This window comes from Dipodomys ordii, unplaced genomic scaffold (genome assembly GCF_000151885.1).
Source record: "Dipodomys ordii isolate 6190 unplaced genomic scaffold, Dord_2.0 Scaffold1, whole genome shotgun sequence".
Lineage (NCBI taxonomy): Eukaryota > Metazoa > Chordata > Mammalia > Rodentia > Heteromyidae > Dipodomys > Dipodomys ordii.
The window spans coordinates 42,036,163-42,055,163 of NW_012267217.1; the positions used below are offsets into that span (position 1 = coordinate 42,036,163).

The 19,001-nt window shown below is 43.2% G+C and overlaps 1 protein-coding gene across 2 annotated transcripts in view; it reads left to right on the forward strand.

The window, feature by feature from the left end:
* Nrp2 (neuropilin 2) overlaps positions 1–19,001 on the forward strand; it is a 126,390-nt gene that overhangs the window by 91,241 nt on the left and 16,148 nt on the right. The window contains exon 16 of one of the 2 annotated variants that reach the window (XM_013010478.1): positions 7,865–8,208. The exons of the other annotated variant lie outside the window; for it this stretch is intronic. Within the exon in view, the coding sequence (XP_012865932.1) occupies positions 7,865–8,145 (281 nt within the window). The 3' untranslated portion in view covers positions 8,146–8,208. Of the gene's footprint in view, positions 1–7,864; positions 8,209–19,001 lie in introns of those variants that run through there. 2 annotated transcript variants of the gene reach the window in all.

Below are 19,001 nucleotides of genomic sequence, written 5' to 3' on the forward strand. Positions count from 1 at the left end.
AGAAATAATCTCATTCATTAGGAAAGATCAATGTGTACTCAGTTAATCTTTAGGGAAATACAGTAAGAATGATCTTCCAACCTGGGCTTAATTAGGAATTCTTGATGTTTCATATTTTGAAGTATCTTTCAGTTTCTACTTCTTCCTGGTTTCTTTCTTGCTCTGCAACATTGTCTTTTTATCCTAATTGTCTTGTGTTTGCTGTTTTGTGTGCATGTTGCAATTGTGTGCCAGGATGTGAGTTAGTTCTGAAGAGAAGCTGTGGAGAAAAAGAACTATATAGAAAAAAAGAGGAGAGGATGAATGAAGTGTGTTATCATGAGATTCTTAAGAAGATCTTTATGTTGTTGCTGAGTCACATTTTAAACAATATAGTCTGGGTGTGCATCTTTTCTCTTTTTCTTTTCTTTAAGCAAGCATTGGCTATAAACATGGTGTCGTCATGTACCTTTTTCTAGGACTTGAGCTTTTAACACATGAGAAACTTGGGTGGGCAACAGAAAAGTACTGAAGTTAAGATGATGGATTATTTCCTCATTCCTGATATATTCTTTTTTCAATAGAAGAACAAAAAGACTAATAAAGAAGTCAGTAAGAGTACAGAAAGCTGGGCGTTGGCACACACCTGTAATCCTTGCTACTCAGAAGGCTGAGATCTGAAGACCTCAGTTCAAAGCTAGCCTGGGTAGAAAAGTCCCTGTGAGACTCTTATCTCCAATTAACCACTCAAAAACCAGAAGTGGTGCTGTGGCTTAAGTGGTAGAGCACTAGCCTTGAGCAAAAGAATTCAGGGACAGGGCCCCAGGCCCCGAGTTCAAGCCCTATGACTGACATTTAAAAAAAAAAAAAGAGTATATAAAGCCGGTAATCAGAGCTTGGTAGCTATTGACCAGATAGTTAGCTTTAGCAGCTCAGGATAATGACAAGATTTCTTCTTGTTGGAGGCTGCAGGCTTTGAGTGTAACTGGAACAAAGGCCCCTGGCCTGGTACTCTACCTGTCAGAGACTCATGGAAACCCAGACCTAATGCACAGGAAAGGTTGTCCACAGAGCAGAGGACTGTGAACTGCTGCCTTACACTAATGAATGATAAAGAAAACTCTATTGCTGGATATGAGTACACATAGGTTTATGTCTCAGACCACTTCTCAGGGTGCTGGATGCCTTTGTTTGTTTGCTTTTTGTTTGTTTGGGTTTTTTTTGTGTGTGTCAGTTCTGGGACTTGAATTCAGACCCTGGGCACTGACCTTGAGCTTCTTTTGCTCAAAGCTTAGCACTCTACCACTTGAGCCACAGTGCCACTTCCAGCCTTTTCTGTTTATGTGGTACTAAGCAATCAAACCCAGGGTTTCATGCATGGTAGGCAAGCACTCCACCCACTAAGCCACATTCCCAGCCCTACTGGATGCCTTTCTGCTGTCCTTTGTAATTTTCATCCAGGTACAACCAGGAGAAAATGTGCATCAAAGGCTTCTCATAGCATGGAGGACACGTCTCTTTTTTTTGTTTGTTTTTTGTTTTGTTTGTTTTTGTCAGTCATGGGGCTTGAACTCTGGGCCTGGGTGCTGTCTCTCAGCTATTTAGCTCAAGGCTAGCACTCTACCACTTGAGCCACAGTGCCACTTCCAGTTTTGTGAGTGGTTTATTGGCGATAAGAGTCTCACAGGCTTTCCTGCCCAGGCTGGCTTTGAACCTTGATCTTCAGATCTCAGCCTCCTGAGTAGCTAGGATTACAGTCATGAGCCACCAGTGCCGAGCTTTTTATTTTTGCTTTTTTTTTTCTTTTCTGCTAGTATTGGGAATTGCCTTTTCGCACAAGGTTGGTACTCTACTACTTGAGCCACAGCTCCACTTCCAGCTTTTTGTTGGTTACTTAGAGATTAGAGTCTCATGGACTTTTATACCTGATCTGGCTTTGAACATCAATCCTCAGATCTCAGCCTCCTGAGTAGCTAGAATGACAGGGGTGAGCAACTAGCACCCAGCTAAGTCTTAAGAGACCCCTGTGGGGATAATACCAGGGTGGCTGGCATCTGACTCTAGGCCTCGTTTTAAGTTGTTTACTTGGTGCCAACATATTCTTTGGTGTGTCTCTCTCGTTTCTCCATCCTCACCTTCACCCTCATTGCCTCTATCCCTGGCCTGGACTCAGGCTGTCTTTCGCCTTCAGCTCCCTTTTCCTATACAGCATGGTGTCCTTGAAATCACAGAGAGGGTTAAACAGTGATCTTTTTATGTAATGCTCCCGTGAAAGACAGAGAGAGAAGTGCTCCCAACCCCTGCCAGGGTCCCAATTTAGGCAGCTGTGATGTTACAATCCTCCTCTTTCTCCTGCTCCCATCTCCAGCTGCCAGATTAAGGCGAGGTGTTGCTGAGGAGGAAGGATGAGGGTGGATGTGTGAGCCGGGGAAGGTCTTGGCTGCCATTCTTGCCCAAGGGACACCAAGGCAGGCACTCCTTGTGAAATGTGCTTGTGTGCACAGCCTCTCCTGTCACCAAGGTCAGACCCTCCCCACCAGTTACAGCTCAGCAAAACAGCTGCTGCAGGCAGCTTTGTCGAAGGATAGAAGAAAATGTTTCTCAGAAATTGCATCTCTTTCTAAGAATACACCAGACAGGTCTGTAAGAGGTAGCACAGGTGCCACCCAGACCAGGGGAAGGGTCCCGAGGCTTCAGCCAGCCAGGGATCTGAATTTAGAGGCCTTCTTAGAAAGGCATGGGGGTGCAGACAGGGCCCCACGTGTCTTCCTGTGAGCTCCCCGAAAACCTGCCATGACTCTCCCTCCGTGCTCATCAGCCAGACAGAAAGTCATGTCTCAGATATGCTTTGTACTTCGACATCCCCTTTCCAAACAAGTCGGCGAACATGAATGCATTCTTCTATTATCTTCTATAAACTTTTCTAGTGGACACGACCCTTTGCTGCTATTTAATTTCATAAATTAAACAAACCTTTTTTTATCTGAAATGTCCCTTCACCAGCACTTCATTCTCAACAGGTATAGGAAGGCTTCTGCAGACAAGACAGGCCTAAAATAGTTTTATGTTCAAAGAGTCTTGTTTTACAGCAAGGGAGGAGTCTCCCTTGGTGTCTTTCAGACAGATCCTATATGGCTCTTTTAGGTCTGGGTGACATTCTGTGAACATAGACATAGGAGATGCTTTCTCTTTAAAGGTATTCTGGGAGAACCTGCCTTGACTGAGCTATGACAATCCTTAGACAGGTTCAGACAGAGTGAGAGGCAGAAAGCAAGAGGGCTGCTTTCTAGCCAGGTCTTTCTTGGTTACCAAAGGGTCTTCAAAAGTGTTCTGTGAAAGGCCAAATAGTCAATATTTCCAGCTTTGGAGAATATACAGTCTCACACACATTCTGCCACTGAAGTGCAAAAGCAACCCTGCAGGACTTGTAACCAAAGAAGGTTGCTGTGTTCTAATAAAACTTTATTTATAAAAACAGGAAGTTGGCTGAATTTGTCCCCTTCAGCCTGCAGTTGGCTGACCCATGATTTATAACATAGGCTGAGGAGTCAGCTCACTTGGTTCCAGTTCTAACTCAGACTCTTAGAAGCAGTGTGTAGTACTTCTGAGAGCTCTGGGCCATCTTTTGGGTTTTACTCTGCCTGTGCCTAAGTTTTCCTCCAGGTAAAACCAGGAGAAAAATCACATGTCCATACAAATCCTCCTGTGTTCCATCCAAGGGTCTTGAGAAATAAACATGATAATTCATGTAAAGCCCGTACACCAATGGCAGTCCCACAGAAGTCCGTTCACTGCTGCTGTTCTTATAACTACATTTCCTAATGGCTCATTTAATCAGTAACCTCACTTGCAAATAGGAATGGAAGAAATACTACCTAATTGTAATTTCTTTTCTTATTTTTCCCATGTGTGGTGTCTCAGAATTTATTGTTTCTCAATATTCAAATTCTTTGCATTCACGTTGCTTTTCTCCAGGGAGCATGGAACTTTTACAGATGGGAGCCAGCTCAACCTTTCAAATATACTTGGAGTCATTGACTATTTAAATATGTTTCTCATTACCTCAAACAATGAGAAAACTTTGTGGGAAATTAGGGGTGGAAATTAATGAAAAATAGTTCAGGAATTGAATGCATTTTCTGAATGGGGGGAAAAAGATATGCAGCAAGCAGTATAAGTTAAAACCATCAAAGGGAAAGTTAGGCCAATATATCACCAGTGCTAGGCAAAGTTAAAGGCTTATTGGCCTTATTTTCTCCCAGGTAAGGGTATCTGGCCCAGGATCCTTATTGTAAAGCAATGGTCTAGCCATTCCATAAGGCTGAGCAGTTAGGTAGGGCTAAAATCCAACTACTTATCAATCTGGACACCTGGTACAGGTGGCATCTGCTCAAAGTAGACACTTTTTTCTACCTTCTCATAGAGGTACCATATAAGTAAGCAACATCACTAGCATTTTCTGAGAATAATTGTTCTATGAAGTACCAGAGGGCCATCAGTATTTTCCAGAGGGTCTGAAAATCAGTTCAAAACCCAGTCCTCCATCCATCTGTCCATCCATCTGTCCTTCCATCCATCTATCCATTTATCCATCCATCTGGCATTCATTAGATTGCTAGTGTGGTCTGGGCGGGTGCTTTGGGTACAGATTTAACTCACTGATTTATCACCTTTATTTCTCTAAGTGTCAAACCACAGCCCCATTAGCATATAGCCCTTCAAGGCTGGGACAAAGCCAGATTCTAAGCAGCACAATCTATCTGCACAATCTATAGCCAGAAAATGTTCTGGGAAACCTGGCTCCCAGCATCAGATCATTTAAAACGTGTTCATTTGAGGATGAGGAAAACACTGTTAGTCATATCCTGTCTTTTGTAACCTCCATTAACACAAATTCACGTTGTATGTTTTCTTAGATGTCCAAGTAACCATTATCTGTGTATCTATCTATCTATCTATCTATCTATGTATTTATTTATTTATTTATTTATATGGGGCCTGAGTTCAGAGTCTGGATGCTGTCCCTAAGGTTTTTTGCTCCAGACTCACACTTTACCACTTAAGCCAAAGCACTGCTTCTGGCTTTTTTGGTGCTTACTTGGAGATAAGAGTCTCACAAACTTTCCTGCCCAAGTTGGCTTTGAACTGCAATACTCAGATCTCAGCCTCCTGAGTAGTTGGGATTACAGGCATGAGCTAACACGCACCCAGCTAAGTAAACTAATTGAGTGGCCAATTTCATGTCAAAATTACTTTTATCATTCATTACTATATGCTGATCATTTCAGGGGAGGGAGCATTGGTAGGAAAAGGGAAGATGGTGTTTTACCTAAAGTGGAGTCCACTTTCCAAAACAGAACAAAACTCTGTGGTGATAGGCCTTATCTCTGATTCTGGGTTTGTAATCCAAGTATTGTGAGTTAACCTTCCTCCATCAGGGAGGAAGGTTCTCTTCATTGCTCCCCAACTTTGAGTTTATCATTGGAAATGCTGTCCAAGTAGTTGTAAGGCTTCATCCTCCTTCAGCCCTAGCACTTGGAGCCCTGGGTCGTATATTTCTTGTTAGGAACCAATGTATTAACTGAGAGAGAAAGTGAACCTTTGACCTTTGAACTGAGACCAGCTGGTGACAGAAGTAACGTTAGTAGTGGTTACTGTGTTCTGCTTGATAGAAAAATTTGTGCTTCTACTTTTGTGGTCTGATCAGGCACTTTTCTGTGATGGGTAAGCCACAGTCTCATTAGAGGATTACCCGTCACTATGGTCAGAGGCAAATCTGACAACATATTTGTGGGGGGAAAAGAGGGATGGTGCTCAGGAATTCTGAGTTCATCCCTACACTGTGTTGCTTCTGCATTCTTGTGAACTCATACAAACATCCAGCTGCAAGATGGGTCTGAGGCAGTAGATATCCTTAGTGATCTGGGTTGTGAGTTGAAGGCCAGTTTACCACTTCAAGGAAGCATTTTTAGGATCTTTCTTTTTCTTTCTCTTTCTGTGAGCCGTTTCCAACATGATCACAAATAAAAGAGAAAGAGAGACACCTACAGTAATGAAATTATTAAAGGTAGGAAAATAGTTTGGGGACAAAGAAAAGAAGAAGATGTGGTAATGTGTGCGAAGGTGAGTTATTAAAAGTGGTCTTCAGGGGACCCTTTAATTTTGGGACCCCACCTCTACCCCAGGGATGCAGAGGTGACTGTCCAGAGGAGGGTGCAGCCTTGATCCCTCCAATTTCATGGGACTTCTGATGGCCCGAGGGGTAGCCGTGAACCTTACTGGAGGGAGAGCTCCAAAAACAATTGAAAGAAGCAGCGATTCCAAGCTGGCTAGTTCGGACAGCTCTGAAAGATTTTCCAATACAAAATAGCCTTTTGTGTGTGTGTGACTTCTGAGAAGACATTAGAAGTTCTAACATACCTCTCAGCTATTCCTCCAAAGGAAAAGAGAGGCATTCTGGGGTTCAAGCTACAGGAACTCAAGAATGCTGAGTAAATTAGGAGTATATGCTTTGGTTGAGTGGCATTTATTGGATGCTGCTTTTATGCAGATTCTTAGGTAAAACAGAGATGAGAGTTCCTTCTGCTTGAGGAGGAGCTCGGAGAGACTCCAGGAGGTAGAATATAAAGGAAGCCAGGCTGCCTGACAATCAAAGGCGCGCACACTCACAGAGCAGTTAAGTTGATGCATGAAGAGGCAGCCGCATACCCCCGCTTCCAGACCCCGGCCCTTTGGCTTACCCTATGGGTAGGAAGACACGTCTTTTGGCCACCAGCACTTGATGCCAGCAGCTAGGGAGGTATTTTTCATAGGTTAAGCATACATCATTTTTCAGAAGTAAAGATCATGTCTGGTTTTGGCAAGCTCAAAAGCGCCTAGTCCTTTCTGGGCCAGATTCTCATCTGATGTAAATCTTTGGGAGAATCGAGTTGTAGCACTGTTTTGCATCAAGTGGGAATCTAGCCAGTCTTTCTCCGGAGTTACCCTGGGCTTAAATCTACTACAGCGTCTCCATGGCAACCAGAGGCCGGCCAGTGAACGTGGCAGCCTTTAAATCCCCTGCTAGCTTTCTCTCCTGGTTCTCTTTTCCATGATTAAGAATGATCTCCCTCCCTTTGCCTACTCACCGTGGCTCGCACGTACCCTCTTGCGCTTTGTGCCCACATTTCCTGTTGCAACTTCCCATCCAATCGGCTTTTAAAATCCTATGTCCAATTGTTTAAAAAAGAAGAAGAAGAGTGAGTCGTTGCTTGACAGTAGTAATTGACCTGTTTATACAAGACCAGGCTGATTTCAATGGGCGCAGAAACCTTGGCAAGCCAAGTTGGAATTTACCTTCATGTCTAGCCAGCTTAATTAATACATTGTTTGAGAATGCTGGCCAGCCACACCAAATATGGCATTTCCACCCACGTGAAGGATAGGCCTAACAGAATCCCAGCAGTCTTTGCAGCATCTGTGTGTGTGAGAGAGAGAAAGAGAGAGAGGAGAGAGAGAGAAGAGAGAATATATAAGTGCTTTTATATTTTATAAAGTGGTTGTGGTTATGCAGGAAGAGGAAAGAAAAAAAAAAACCAGTTCTGTAATTATCCAACTCTTGGTTGAATCCCAGACTTATTACATACCAGCTGAATCACTTTGGATGGAACCTCTCTGAGCCTGTGTCTTCCTCTCTAAAAACATGAGGGATGAGTAGGAAAGAGCATCACATACTAACGACTGAGCCCCACCTCGGTGCCCCCTCCCCCTTTCTCTGTGCACCCCCAAAAGCATGTATGTGTTTCTCTCTCTCTCCTTTTTTTTTTTAAATTAGTATTGTTCTTTTTCTTTTGGATGAGTCTGCATGCTCTCAGTCTAGCAACACTCTTCTGTGTCTCTCCCCCAGGGGGCACCCTCCCGCCAGGGGCGGCGCCCACCGTGGACACGGTGCCCGTGCAGCCCATCCCAGCCTACTGGTATTACGTAATGGCCGCCGGGGGCGCGGTGCTGGTGCTGGTCTCCGTCGCCCTGGCCCTGGTGCTCCACTACCACCGGTTCCGCTATGCGGCCAAGAAGACCGATCACTCCATCACCTACAAAACCTCCCACTACTCCAACGGGGCCCCTCTGGCGGTGGAGCCCACCCTAACCATTAAGCTAGAGCAAGACCGCGGCTCGCACTGCTGAGGCCCGAAGCAAGGACAGCACCCAAACAAACGAGAAAGACTGCAAACACGTGGCCTCGATTTTTTGCACTTTTTCCTCCTCGCCTAGTCTCTGTGTAAACTCTCCGTCCATCTCTCTCCCCCCGGGGCCCCTGACTGGGAGACCCGTCCACCCCCAATCATTCTCCAGGGGTGGTTGGTTCCTCCGTTTGTTTGTTTGCCTGGGGGGTGGGCGCCTTGTTTTGCTCTTTCTTTTCTTTCTTGTTCGTGTTCTTTTCTCTTTCTTTGCTTCCTTTTCTTTTTTCCTTTCTCTTTGTCTTTCTTCTTTCTTTTTCCCTTTTCTCTTTATTCATTATTATTTTATATATATATATATGTATATATATACATATATATATAGTGATTCCAAACCAACAAAACCCAACTGTAATGCTGCATCTTGGAATATGAGAAGAGATCTACCCTAAGCAGTTCACAACTCCAGGCTCAACTGGTTTTCTTTCAGAGACTGGTTCTCTTGTTTTCTCTCCTTGCCTTATCCCATCCCTCCTCTCCATGGGCAGGCTGCCAGGAGTCTTGAGAGGAACCTGGCTCTGTGTGTATGTACATAGTCTATGCCCGTGCGTGTGAATAGCTTTGTGTCTATGCAGTGTGTGGGTGTGTGCGGGAGAGACTGGTTCTATTGTGTATGGGGGAGTGTGTGGGTGTGTGCAGAGAGGGGCCCCTTTCACTCTTGTGTTGCTTCTCCTGGGGGACATGTTGTAAGAAAATAATATACTGTACAAGTTTTGTTTACTTGGAGAAGAGATTGAAGCTTTTTGTTGCCTTATCTAGCTCTGGCTGGGTTTCTTTTGGCTCTCATGGTCATCTCCAGGTATCTAGAAAATTCCTTACCTCCCTACCCCATCCCCAGCCCACCTGACCCCAGAGGAAGGTTCCTGACCCCACTCACACATGACCCTCTTGTCATGTTTCTATGAGTTAACCACCACTGGGTGTGTGGAACCATCTCGCCTTCCAGCCCTGAAGCAAATATGTCTCATGTTGCCTTATTAAAAAAAAAAAAAGAAGAAGAAGAAAAAAGTCATAATGAATGTTTAGCTTTGATCAGTTTAAGTCCAATTATGGAATAAGTCATAGAGAATAACAAATCTGGGACGGATGTAAGGAAAACAGTAGTCTGCTTAAATTGAGAACAAGAGGAAGAGGAAGAGGAGAGAAGAGAGGAGAAGGAAGGACTCATGTGTTGTCTTTTCAAAGTCTCCTTACCCCAGGGTATTACTGCGCCCAGTGTGGGAAGGGGTTGAGTAAGAAGCTATTCTTTTGTATTATATCGGCCATTGTAGTAATGTTTGTAAAATATGGGGGAGAAAGGGGGTCATTTGCTTTCCTTTCATGGTGTTAATGTGTGCCTGAATCCATAAGTCTGTCCAACTGACTTATTTCGATATTATGAAAGAATAGAAAGTAATCATTTGTTTAAATGTACCAATGTGCTACCCCATAATGCATTCATAGCATCTGGCAAATGTACCCTCACGGGCTGGCCTGGTATATCCAGATGTTCTGTATGGTCAGAGAGAAGATACAAGAGTAAAAATGTATCCATCCACTGCTGTCCATTTCTTCTCTAAGCCACACAGAGAGAAGGAGGATGTCACAGAGCAGTCGCCTAATGATACTGTACATAGGTTGGATTAAATGACAAGTCCATTCCACTGGCAGAAAATGAGTACTTTAAGATTTCCAGCGTACTGTGCCTCAGCCTTGGGGGCATTTGTTTTTGTTTTTCCCTTCCTGCTAGGAATCCACTGGGGAAGTGTAAAATCCTCTCCAAAGACAGTTGCCTGGACTGAAAGCCTCCAGGTACCTTCTAAGAACAAAATACTAATGATTTTTATTTTGGTTGCTTGGGAAGAGAAGCTTTTAGCATGCGTTCAGAATATCCAGATAGGTCCCTCCAGCACACACTCGGCTTTTGCATCTGCTTCGTTTCATCCTCCTGAAAGACCTGTGCTCTCCCACTCTTGTTCTATTTCAAAGAATTACTCTGTCTCCGCTACAGCAGCCCTGCCAGGAAAAGGAAAGATGAAAGGCTAGAGCAAGCTACCTTGAGATTTCAAGAAGTGTCCTTCCTCAGCTGGAGATGGAGGAGGAAGCAAGAATGGGGGGGGGGCAGTGTGCAGAGGAGAGGGAAGAGGAGAGTGGGGAGCAAGAGCCCAGGAGGCCATGTGACAACTCCCATGCCTGTCACTGAGGGCTTTGTACTAAGGGTGATCACATCCAGATGAGTTTGGGGCCAGACATTCCTTTGAAATGGTCGACATTCCTGCAGGTGCCCCATAGAGGGAGGCACCAGGAAAACACACCTGGAAAATCTAGCCAGCCTGCTACAGGACCCAGTTGTTGGGTAGCCCTGAGCATTACTCCCTCCACCCCCACTCCACCCAAGCCTTTCTTTTAAAGTAATGGCAACCACTTTGTGGATTTGCTTATATCCAATGCCCCATGCAGCATCTTTATGTACAGGCCATAGCTGAGACTGTGAGGCTCTTCAAATCTTGGTGAATCCCATGATATACACTTCCGCTAGAGATATTCTCTCTCTCTCTCTCTCTCTCTCTCTCTCTCTCTCTCTCTCTCTCTCCCCCTCTCTCTTTCTCTCTCTCCCCTCTCTCCTTTTCTTTCTCTTCCCTCTCTCTCCATCCCAGCAACCTTCATAGTATTATCCAGGTACTATGCTAAAAGGGCAGCTCTTTTGTAAAATTCAATGCCTTGCAGCTTTAAAAAGCTCGGAGGGAGAAAAGAGTCACTCCCTTCTAAGAAAAATGGACTGGGCAGGTGGATGCATGTATGCATGTGTATACAGTTGCTTCTCAGAAGACAAAGCAATGAGAGCAACTATTAAAATATGAAGTGAGAGAATGCATGAGCTGAAGGACTAGCTTGGGCTAGGAAAGCTTTGGCCTTACAAGAAGTTTCATGGCATCTCCCAGAGGGAAGCCTTTATCTCTGGGGTGAAAAAAAATCCTTCTTCAATGTTATACTAGCAATTGCTATCACCTGATTGCTGAGAAAGGCAGAACAAACAATCATAGCATTGAAATTGATAAAACAGGACGTTCAAAATAAAAGTAAGATCATCTTCTTTCCTTTGTCCCATATTTTGGGATTAAAAAAAAGAATAGGAAATATAATAATATTTCTGAGATTGACATTTAATCTTTAAAAAGACCCTGTCTTTAGAACAAAACTAACAGGCAAGCAAACACCTAATCAAAAATTACCAAAGAACAACAAAAATCAGAAAAACCTAAAGATTTTTACTTCCTATTCTTATCCCTTCTCCTATAACTGTGACATCCCTACATCGCTCAGTTGCCTGTGTGTCAAAATAACTTGTGGACGTTGGAAACTATTTGAAAATGTATTGTGTGGAATGTAATAAAATGATGATATTTTTTATACAAACATCTGGGTTCTTTTTAATCCTTTTGCCTGTGAGAACCAAGTGTAGGCTTTGAACAACTTGATGTTTTCAAAGTATCCACATCACCTTCTGAGCTACAGGACATTTCTGTGGGCAGTAGGTGGGTTTTCTCCTGGAGGCTGAATGCCAGCCTTTCCTTCTTTTTATTTTTATTACTGCTTGTTAAGAGTTTCATCCAATTTGTGCAGCTGAGCCAACTTTTATGATTGGTGTGGGATTTTGTGAAAGTTGCTAAGTGCTAAATTGCTAAATGTGATTCCACAAAATTTCTCTTGATGGCAAATCCCTGGAGGTTGGACTCTACTTTCAAAGGGCCTCAGGGGGACTGGGACCAGCTCAGCTGAATCATGTACTCAGCTCCACAGAGACAAAAATCACTTCCTTTGGAGAAACAATACTGACATCTTACCCCTCACCTACCAAACTCAGACTTCACGGGGCATTCATCCTCAATTTATGAGTGATTCCCCAGGAAAAAAAGCAAAAAACAAAAGCAGGGACAATAGCATTTCTGAGCAAGCCTTGAAGATAATGATACTGTGATCCTGGAACTATCATGAAGAAACATTTTATAAGAAAAAGAGCCATAAAAAAAGAAAGACTATGAAATAGGAAACCCCACTCAAAAAGCCTCATCTTCTTGGGAAAGTATTTGTTCTTGGTCCTTCTGTTTGAGCAGTTAGTGATCTAGTTAGAGAAAATACTTTAATCACAGTGAGATTCACAAAACCTATAGAATGACAAGTTGGTCAAGGTTTTCAAAGAGGAGTCAAGAATGGGTCACAAAGGATTTTCCATTACTGATGAATTCTAGAGTCATCAGAATTCGTCCATCTGCCAAGAGGCTTTTCTTGGTGCTCCGAGAACCATCCTGAAAGATCCTATGGAGAGTGAGTTGTCCAGAGGACCCTATTTTTCTCAGAGCCCTGCTTTCCTATGTCCTATCCAAACCTAGACTTAGGGAGCCTGCTTTTTACAGCTGTAAAACCTGTCCAAGCACTGTTCCAAGGAGCCAGGCTTCTGTTTTCAGATCTTACTGAAAACTGTGTTAGTACAGATGGCTCAGCATAGATGTCATTATCTGCCCTCTGCAGGAGCAGAGAGTAGAATGTCCATGATTGCCGCATTGTTTGTTCCCACAATGCCAAGCACAATTACCCATTTTGTCTAAATATCACTTGGCTCTCCTGAAAACCATTTGTTCCCATTAGTAAAAAGATAAAATGAAAATATCTCAAAAGTGTTTATTTCAAGCAACAACCCCGACTCAGTCAACATTTTCCTGATATGAACTAGGACCAAATTTGCCCAGTCTGAATTAAATTAGCCATTACTTATGTTTCATTAACATTATGGTTTAGGAGCCACATTGAGGAACTATCACACCTGAATCCTAGTGCCAAGGCTTATTTTAGAGGGACCCATTCGCCTCTGACATGACAGACTGTTAGACCTCCAATTTTATATGTCAAACTGAGCACAGTTACCAGTAAACATTCTTCATTGAATTACCCTTAGACTTAGCTGAAGCATAAATGTTACAGGAATTGTATTTCCATGGATCATAAATACCAGATGTCAAGGCCCAGTGTGTTCTGTTTCTGCTCCTACCTGGTCCTGTTTGATGGTTTGCATGTGTGTTCTGCCCTCCTAGCCCAGATAACCGAAGCCCAGCCAAGCCAATGTGGCACGGTGTTTGTTTTCCTCCAAACTCTTCACTGGCTCCATGGTTGTTTTGCACAAACATTGTGGCCTTTTTGTAATCTGTGATGAAAAGGGCTTCATTTTGAAGTTGGGATTTGTCTGTGTTGTGGGCCGCACATCTGAAGCAAGCTGTGACGGTTAGGTGCAGGCTTGTTTTTTTCTCTTTAATTGTGCAGAGCACTGGGGCTCTCACAGCTATAATTTCCCTTTCATCCACTTCAATGATGGCCCAAAGAAAACACAAAACAAACCCAACCAAAGAGAGTAAAAGGAGGGGAGAGGGGAGCACCAGCTGATGATCTTACAATCAGCAGGAGGGAAAATTGCCTTATATAAATAAGTTAGAGGCTAGTAGTAGCATAAGACTTAATTAAGCCCTGATCTAGACAGGTGCAGGGGAGTGTGTTTTAAGGTCAAATGCAACCAGAAAACTCAGACCCTGAGGAGTCATTGGACCACAAGCCTTACCCTCAGTATGTTTTTACTGACTGCTTGGAGGAGTTCTTTTGGCTCCACACTTAACTAGAGAGATGAAAGATTTGGAAACTCACCAACGAGCAAAACTCCAGATAAGCATGATGTAGAACAATGGTGAACCCGAGAGCTTCAAGATTACCAGCAGAAGCCATGCCAGCCCCAAGTCCAGTGGCCAGGAGACCCACAAACATCTCTTCTGGGGACCGATATCACTGTCAGATTTTTCTATGGCTAACCTCCAAGGACACTTCTATCCCCATCTCCAAACAAAGGAAAACTAAATTCCCATAGGCATTAGACCAAGAAACGAGAGGAGCCATTTGAAAGGGCAGCAGCATAGGTACTGGTGACAAGACTGGCAGGTGCAAACATGGTTTCTGGAAGTCACTCAGCCAGCATGGTTATTACTAAGCAATGTGATCAGAGGATCATATCTCACATATCTAGCAAGGTTTATTTCAGTTATAGATGACCACCCCTTGAAAAAGTACAATAATATAAAGCAAAAGTCCATTTTATTGTTGGCACCCCAGTCTCTTCCCCAGAGGGAAGCACAGAGGAAGTTTGTGGCCTGATTTCCAAGCTTTGCTTTCTTTATTTTTTTGCAAACACGTATGTCTGTGTCAAATTGTGTGATTTGGTTTAGCTGAGGGTTTGTTTGGTTCTATTTTTACAGAACTTGTATCACAGCATTTGTTATTGGACAGCTTGCTGCTTCTTTTCATTTGCTAACATGATGAGGACACTTTTGTACATACTTACAGATTTTTTCCCATCCCTTTTAGCTGTTGCATAGCATTCCATATTGTGTTAGTAGGTGATAGTTTATAAACTGTACCCCCTGATGGACATTCGGGTTGGATTGAGGTTTTTGTTCTTATTATTTTTACTATTATAAACAATTCAGCAGTACACATCTTTGATATTGTCTCTTTGGGCGCATGCTTCTCTATAACAGAATTTCTGGGTCAAGTGCCAGTCCTGTGTTCATTATTTAATAGAGGTTTAAAATAAATGGCTGAAGTTTGTCTTTTGAAATTATCCTGTCTTCTAGATTTCGATCTCCTGCCACGTTTGCACAAATCACATCATCCATGTGACTTTTTTCCCCCTCTATAAAATACCAGTAGTACTTGCAAGAGAACACTTCAGGCAGTCTTAGCTGAAGAAAAATGTGATCTTGGGGAGGGCTTCTCTAAGGATTTAAAAGAAATTTTTGCACTGCCAACTTGTGAAGAATATGGGGCTGGCTGTAAGTGTCAAGCGTGGTACAGGAGTTAACTGTGTCCCTGGGTTCAGCAGGCAGAGTCCTGTTTTCCATGATTAATGAGTTTCTCCAAAGAGTGACTGTGCTGTGACTTGCTGTTACTTATTTATGTTTTCTACTAAAAAATTCATGTAGGAAACATTTTTTAAGGTCAGTTGCAGCATTGTGCTGCAGACCAAATGATTCTAGCAGCCTCAGGTTAGAGCCACACAGCAAGAGAAAAATCGCAACTCCTAGGGACCTTAATACTCAAGTCCCCATGCCAGCATGGAGAAGAGCAGACTACCTATGCTGAAAGGAAGCATTCATATTCCTTCCAGGGAAAATTAGGGCTAGCATGATCAAAGAAAAGCCATCAACTTGCAGGCCATTTTCTAGGGGAATGTTCAAATGTGTAAACAAATCTACCAGCCCTACATGGCTCCAGCCAGGATAACAGGAAGAAGAGAAACCATGAGACTTGACTTGACCAATTTCCCTGAGTTCTGTGGTGTACTAGGTCATCGGGTGGGAATAATGTGACTTTGACTCTGAGTGTAATGGTGGCGTCTAGGACCATATTTGTGCTTTGCCAAAAAATCTTGTGTCTCTTGGGCATGGGAGTTGAGCGTCAACTCAGGAAAGAAATAGCCAGAGTGGTCATACTGCGCTAATTCAGTGCTTTGTTTGGTTTCCTCTGTGCTGCTGTGGTACACAATTGAGCCCTTTTTGTATCATTATTAACATTCCCCAAAGCAAGGGCTTCTCCAGTCTACTGGGCCTTGACTTTCAACACTAGCAGTTCCTCACTCTGGCCTAACAGAATACCTGGATTAGAGTTCTGTGTGACTTGCTAAGGAGCTGCCAACTGTAGTAATGATGGGAGTGTGGAGAGAGCTTTGAGCCAGAAGTAGCCTTAACTAGAGTCCTGTTCTCAGCTGGCTTTGGTTATAGAGGATTTATTCTCTCACAAGGAACCTTTTTGTCCTTTGTGTTTCCTTCTATCAGCAAGGGCTTTAGGAGAAGTGTCATAAGTGTCACCTCTCTATTGCCTCTCTGGGGCAATTGTAATAGCCAGCATTGAGGGTCAGATGACAGGCATTCAGATATAGAAGGGGCTGGCATGCACCAAAGGAACCCCCAGAGAAGCCTCACCAGCCCAGAACAACTGTAGGCCAAAAATGTGAGCTCAACGATCATGCTCATGAGAAACCCTGGACCCCTAAGGCCGTCTCCACTTTCTGGGTATGCAATTCCAGATAGAGCCCTCTATGTTCCCCAGGAAGACCAGGTACCCCTGCTTCTACTGTTATGCTAGGTGTAGTTCATCCTTAAACTCCATCCTCCCCTATCTGTATCTTTCCCTGTGACTTTGTGGTCCCTTTTCTTCTCCTCTGGCATCCTTACATATGAACCACCCTCCTCCTCTAGAAGCTGTCTCCCAGAAAATTGTAGGTCATATTCCTTTACTCAAATGTTTAATTGATTACTTCTTCCAAGTAGATGCATTCTCACAAGAAACTATTTAAATTCAGCAGCATCATTCTGCTAGAATTACTGCCTTTGGGCATCAGTAAGCATCTGGGGAAACTCTCTTGAATGAGTTAGAAGAGGCACCTCTTTGGAGAATTACTCATCTTCTTTTTCAGAAGAACTCAGTTTTGGGGGGTTTTTTGTTTGTTTTTTTTGTAAAACTCTGCTTTTAAATATAGCAAATATGGTTACGCACGAGAACAAAGGTTTTTTTGTTTGTTTGTTTGTTTTGTCCCAAGGATTTAAAAAACTAAGAGGGACAATTTTTAAAATGTAATTTTTTTAATTTTTTTTTTAATTTTTGTTGGTCATGAGGCTTGAACTCAGGGGCTGGGGCATAGTCCCTGAGCTCTTTTGCTCAAGGCTAACACTCTTATCACTTGAGTCACAGGTCCACTTCTAGTTTCCTGGTAGTTAATTAGAGATAAGAGTCTCATGAACTTTCCTGCCCAGGCTGGCTTTGAACCACAATCCTCAGATCTCAGCCTCGTGAATAGCTAAGATTACAGGCACCAGCCACCAGTGCCCAGATAAGGAAACATTTTGGGGGGAGGATGGGGGTCCGGTCGTGAGCCTGAACTCTGGATCTGGGTGCTGTCCCTCAGCTCTTCACCTCAAGGCTAGTGCTCTACCACTTGAGTCACAGCACCACTTCTGGCTTTTTTTTTCTGCTTATGTGGTTCTGAGGAATCAAACCCAGGGCCTCATGCATGCAAGGCAAGCGCTCTACCACTGAGCCACCTTCCCAGCCCAAAACATTTTTTTTAAACAGTAGGAGCTGCAGTCATTTTGATTCTTCAACCCCATGCTCCCAGTTGACCAAGGTTTTACCAAACCACTGCATTTCAATGATTTGCTAGTTTGTGCATTTATTGTAGTTTGTATGTAACATATTTTCCAAAACACATGTGTTGAAGGCTTGCTCCACAATTGAGGGTACATGAAGAGATAATTGCATCTTGAGGTGCTAATCATATCATTGGATTCATCCATTGATAAGGTAGTTGATAGCTGACTGGGCTATTAAAATGTGAGGCCTGATAAAGGAAAGTTGTGGGGTTTTTGTTGTTGTTGTTGTTGTTTTTGGTCGTGGGGCTTAAACTCTGGGCCTGGGCGCTGTCCCTCAGCTCTTCAGCCCAAGGCTAGAGCTCTACCACTTGAGCCACAGCGCCACTCCCAGTTTTCTGGTGGCTTATTGGAGATAAGAGTCTCACGGACTTAAGGAAAGTTGTTTTGACAGCTCTGAGATTCAGTCTCACCCCAGTTAGATTGGCCAACATTGTGAATTAGAACAACAACAAATGTTGGCAGAGATATGGGGGAAAGGGAATCCTATTGCGCTGCACTGCTGGTAGGAATGTAAATTAGTACAACGACTCTGGACAGCAGTGTGGAGATTCCTCAAAAAAATAAACATAGGTCTTTCCTGTGACCCAGCCATACCACTCCTGGATATCTACCCTGAACATCACGAGCCAGGATACCATAAAGACACTTGAACAGAATGTTCATTGCTGTACTATTCACAATGGCCATGTTATAGAAACAGCTCAGATGCCCCACAATAGATACATGGACCAAAAAAAAAATGTGATACCTATACACTAGGGAATTTTACACAGTCATTAGAAAGAATAAGATTATGTCATTTCAGGGAAATGGATGAACCTAGAACAAATAATGTTAGGTGAGGTAAGCCAAGCTCAGAGAAACAAATGTTTTCTCTCATATGTGGAAGCTAAATCTAAAATACACTAGGACATGATAAATCATACGGGACTCTAGGTATTTACACAAAGAGAGACCAAAAGAGGATACTCTTGGGGATGGAACACGAAGGCACAATGCCTATGTGCATCTAATTATACCAAATAATATTTATCGAAATGAACTCAAAGAAATGGAAATGAAGGGTTTTTTCTTTATTTTTTGTCTTGTTTGTTTGTCTATATGTCTTTTGGGAGGTGGGGGGGCACAGAAATGGAGGGACAAAGACTGAGCCATGGTGTTCACTAGACACAATATTGAAAATAAACTATATAACTTGTGGGTAGGGATGGGAGTGAATAACTGGAGGTGAATGAGATGACACTGTCTAGAAAGAAATACACTCATTACCTGACTTATGTAACTGTAAACCCTCTGTACATCACCTTTGTAGTAACAATTTTTTTAGGGGGGGGGTCCGGTTGTGGGGCCTGAACTCTGGGCCTGAGTGCTATCCCTCAGCTCTTCAGCTCAAGGCTAGCGCTCTACCACTTGAGCCACAGCGCCACTTCTGGCTTTTTTTTTCTTTTTGCTTATATGGTGCTGAGGAATCGAACCCAGGGCCTCAGGCATGCAAGGCAAGCGCTCTACCACTGAGCCAACTTCCCAACCCCTGTGGTAACAATTTTTTAAAGAGTCTTAGAAGCATAAAAAAAAAAAA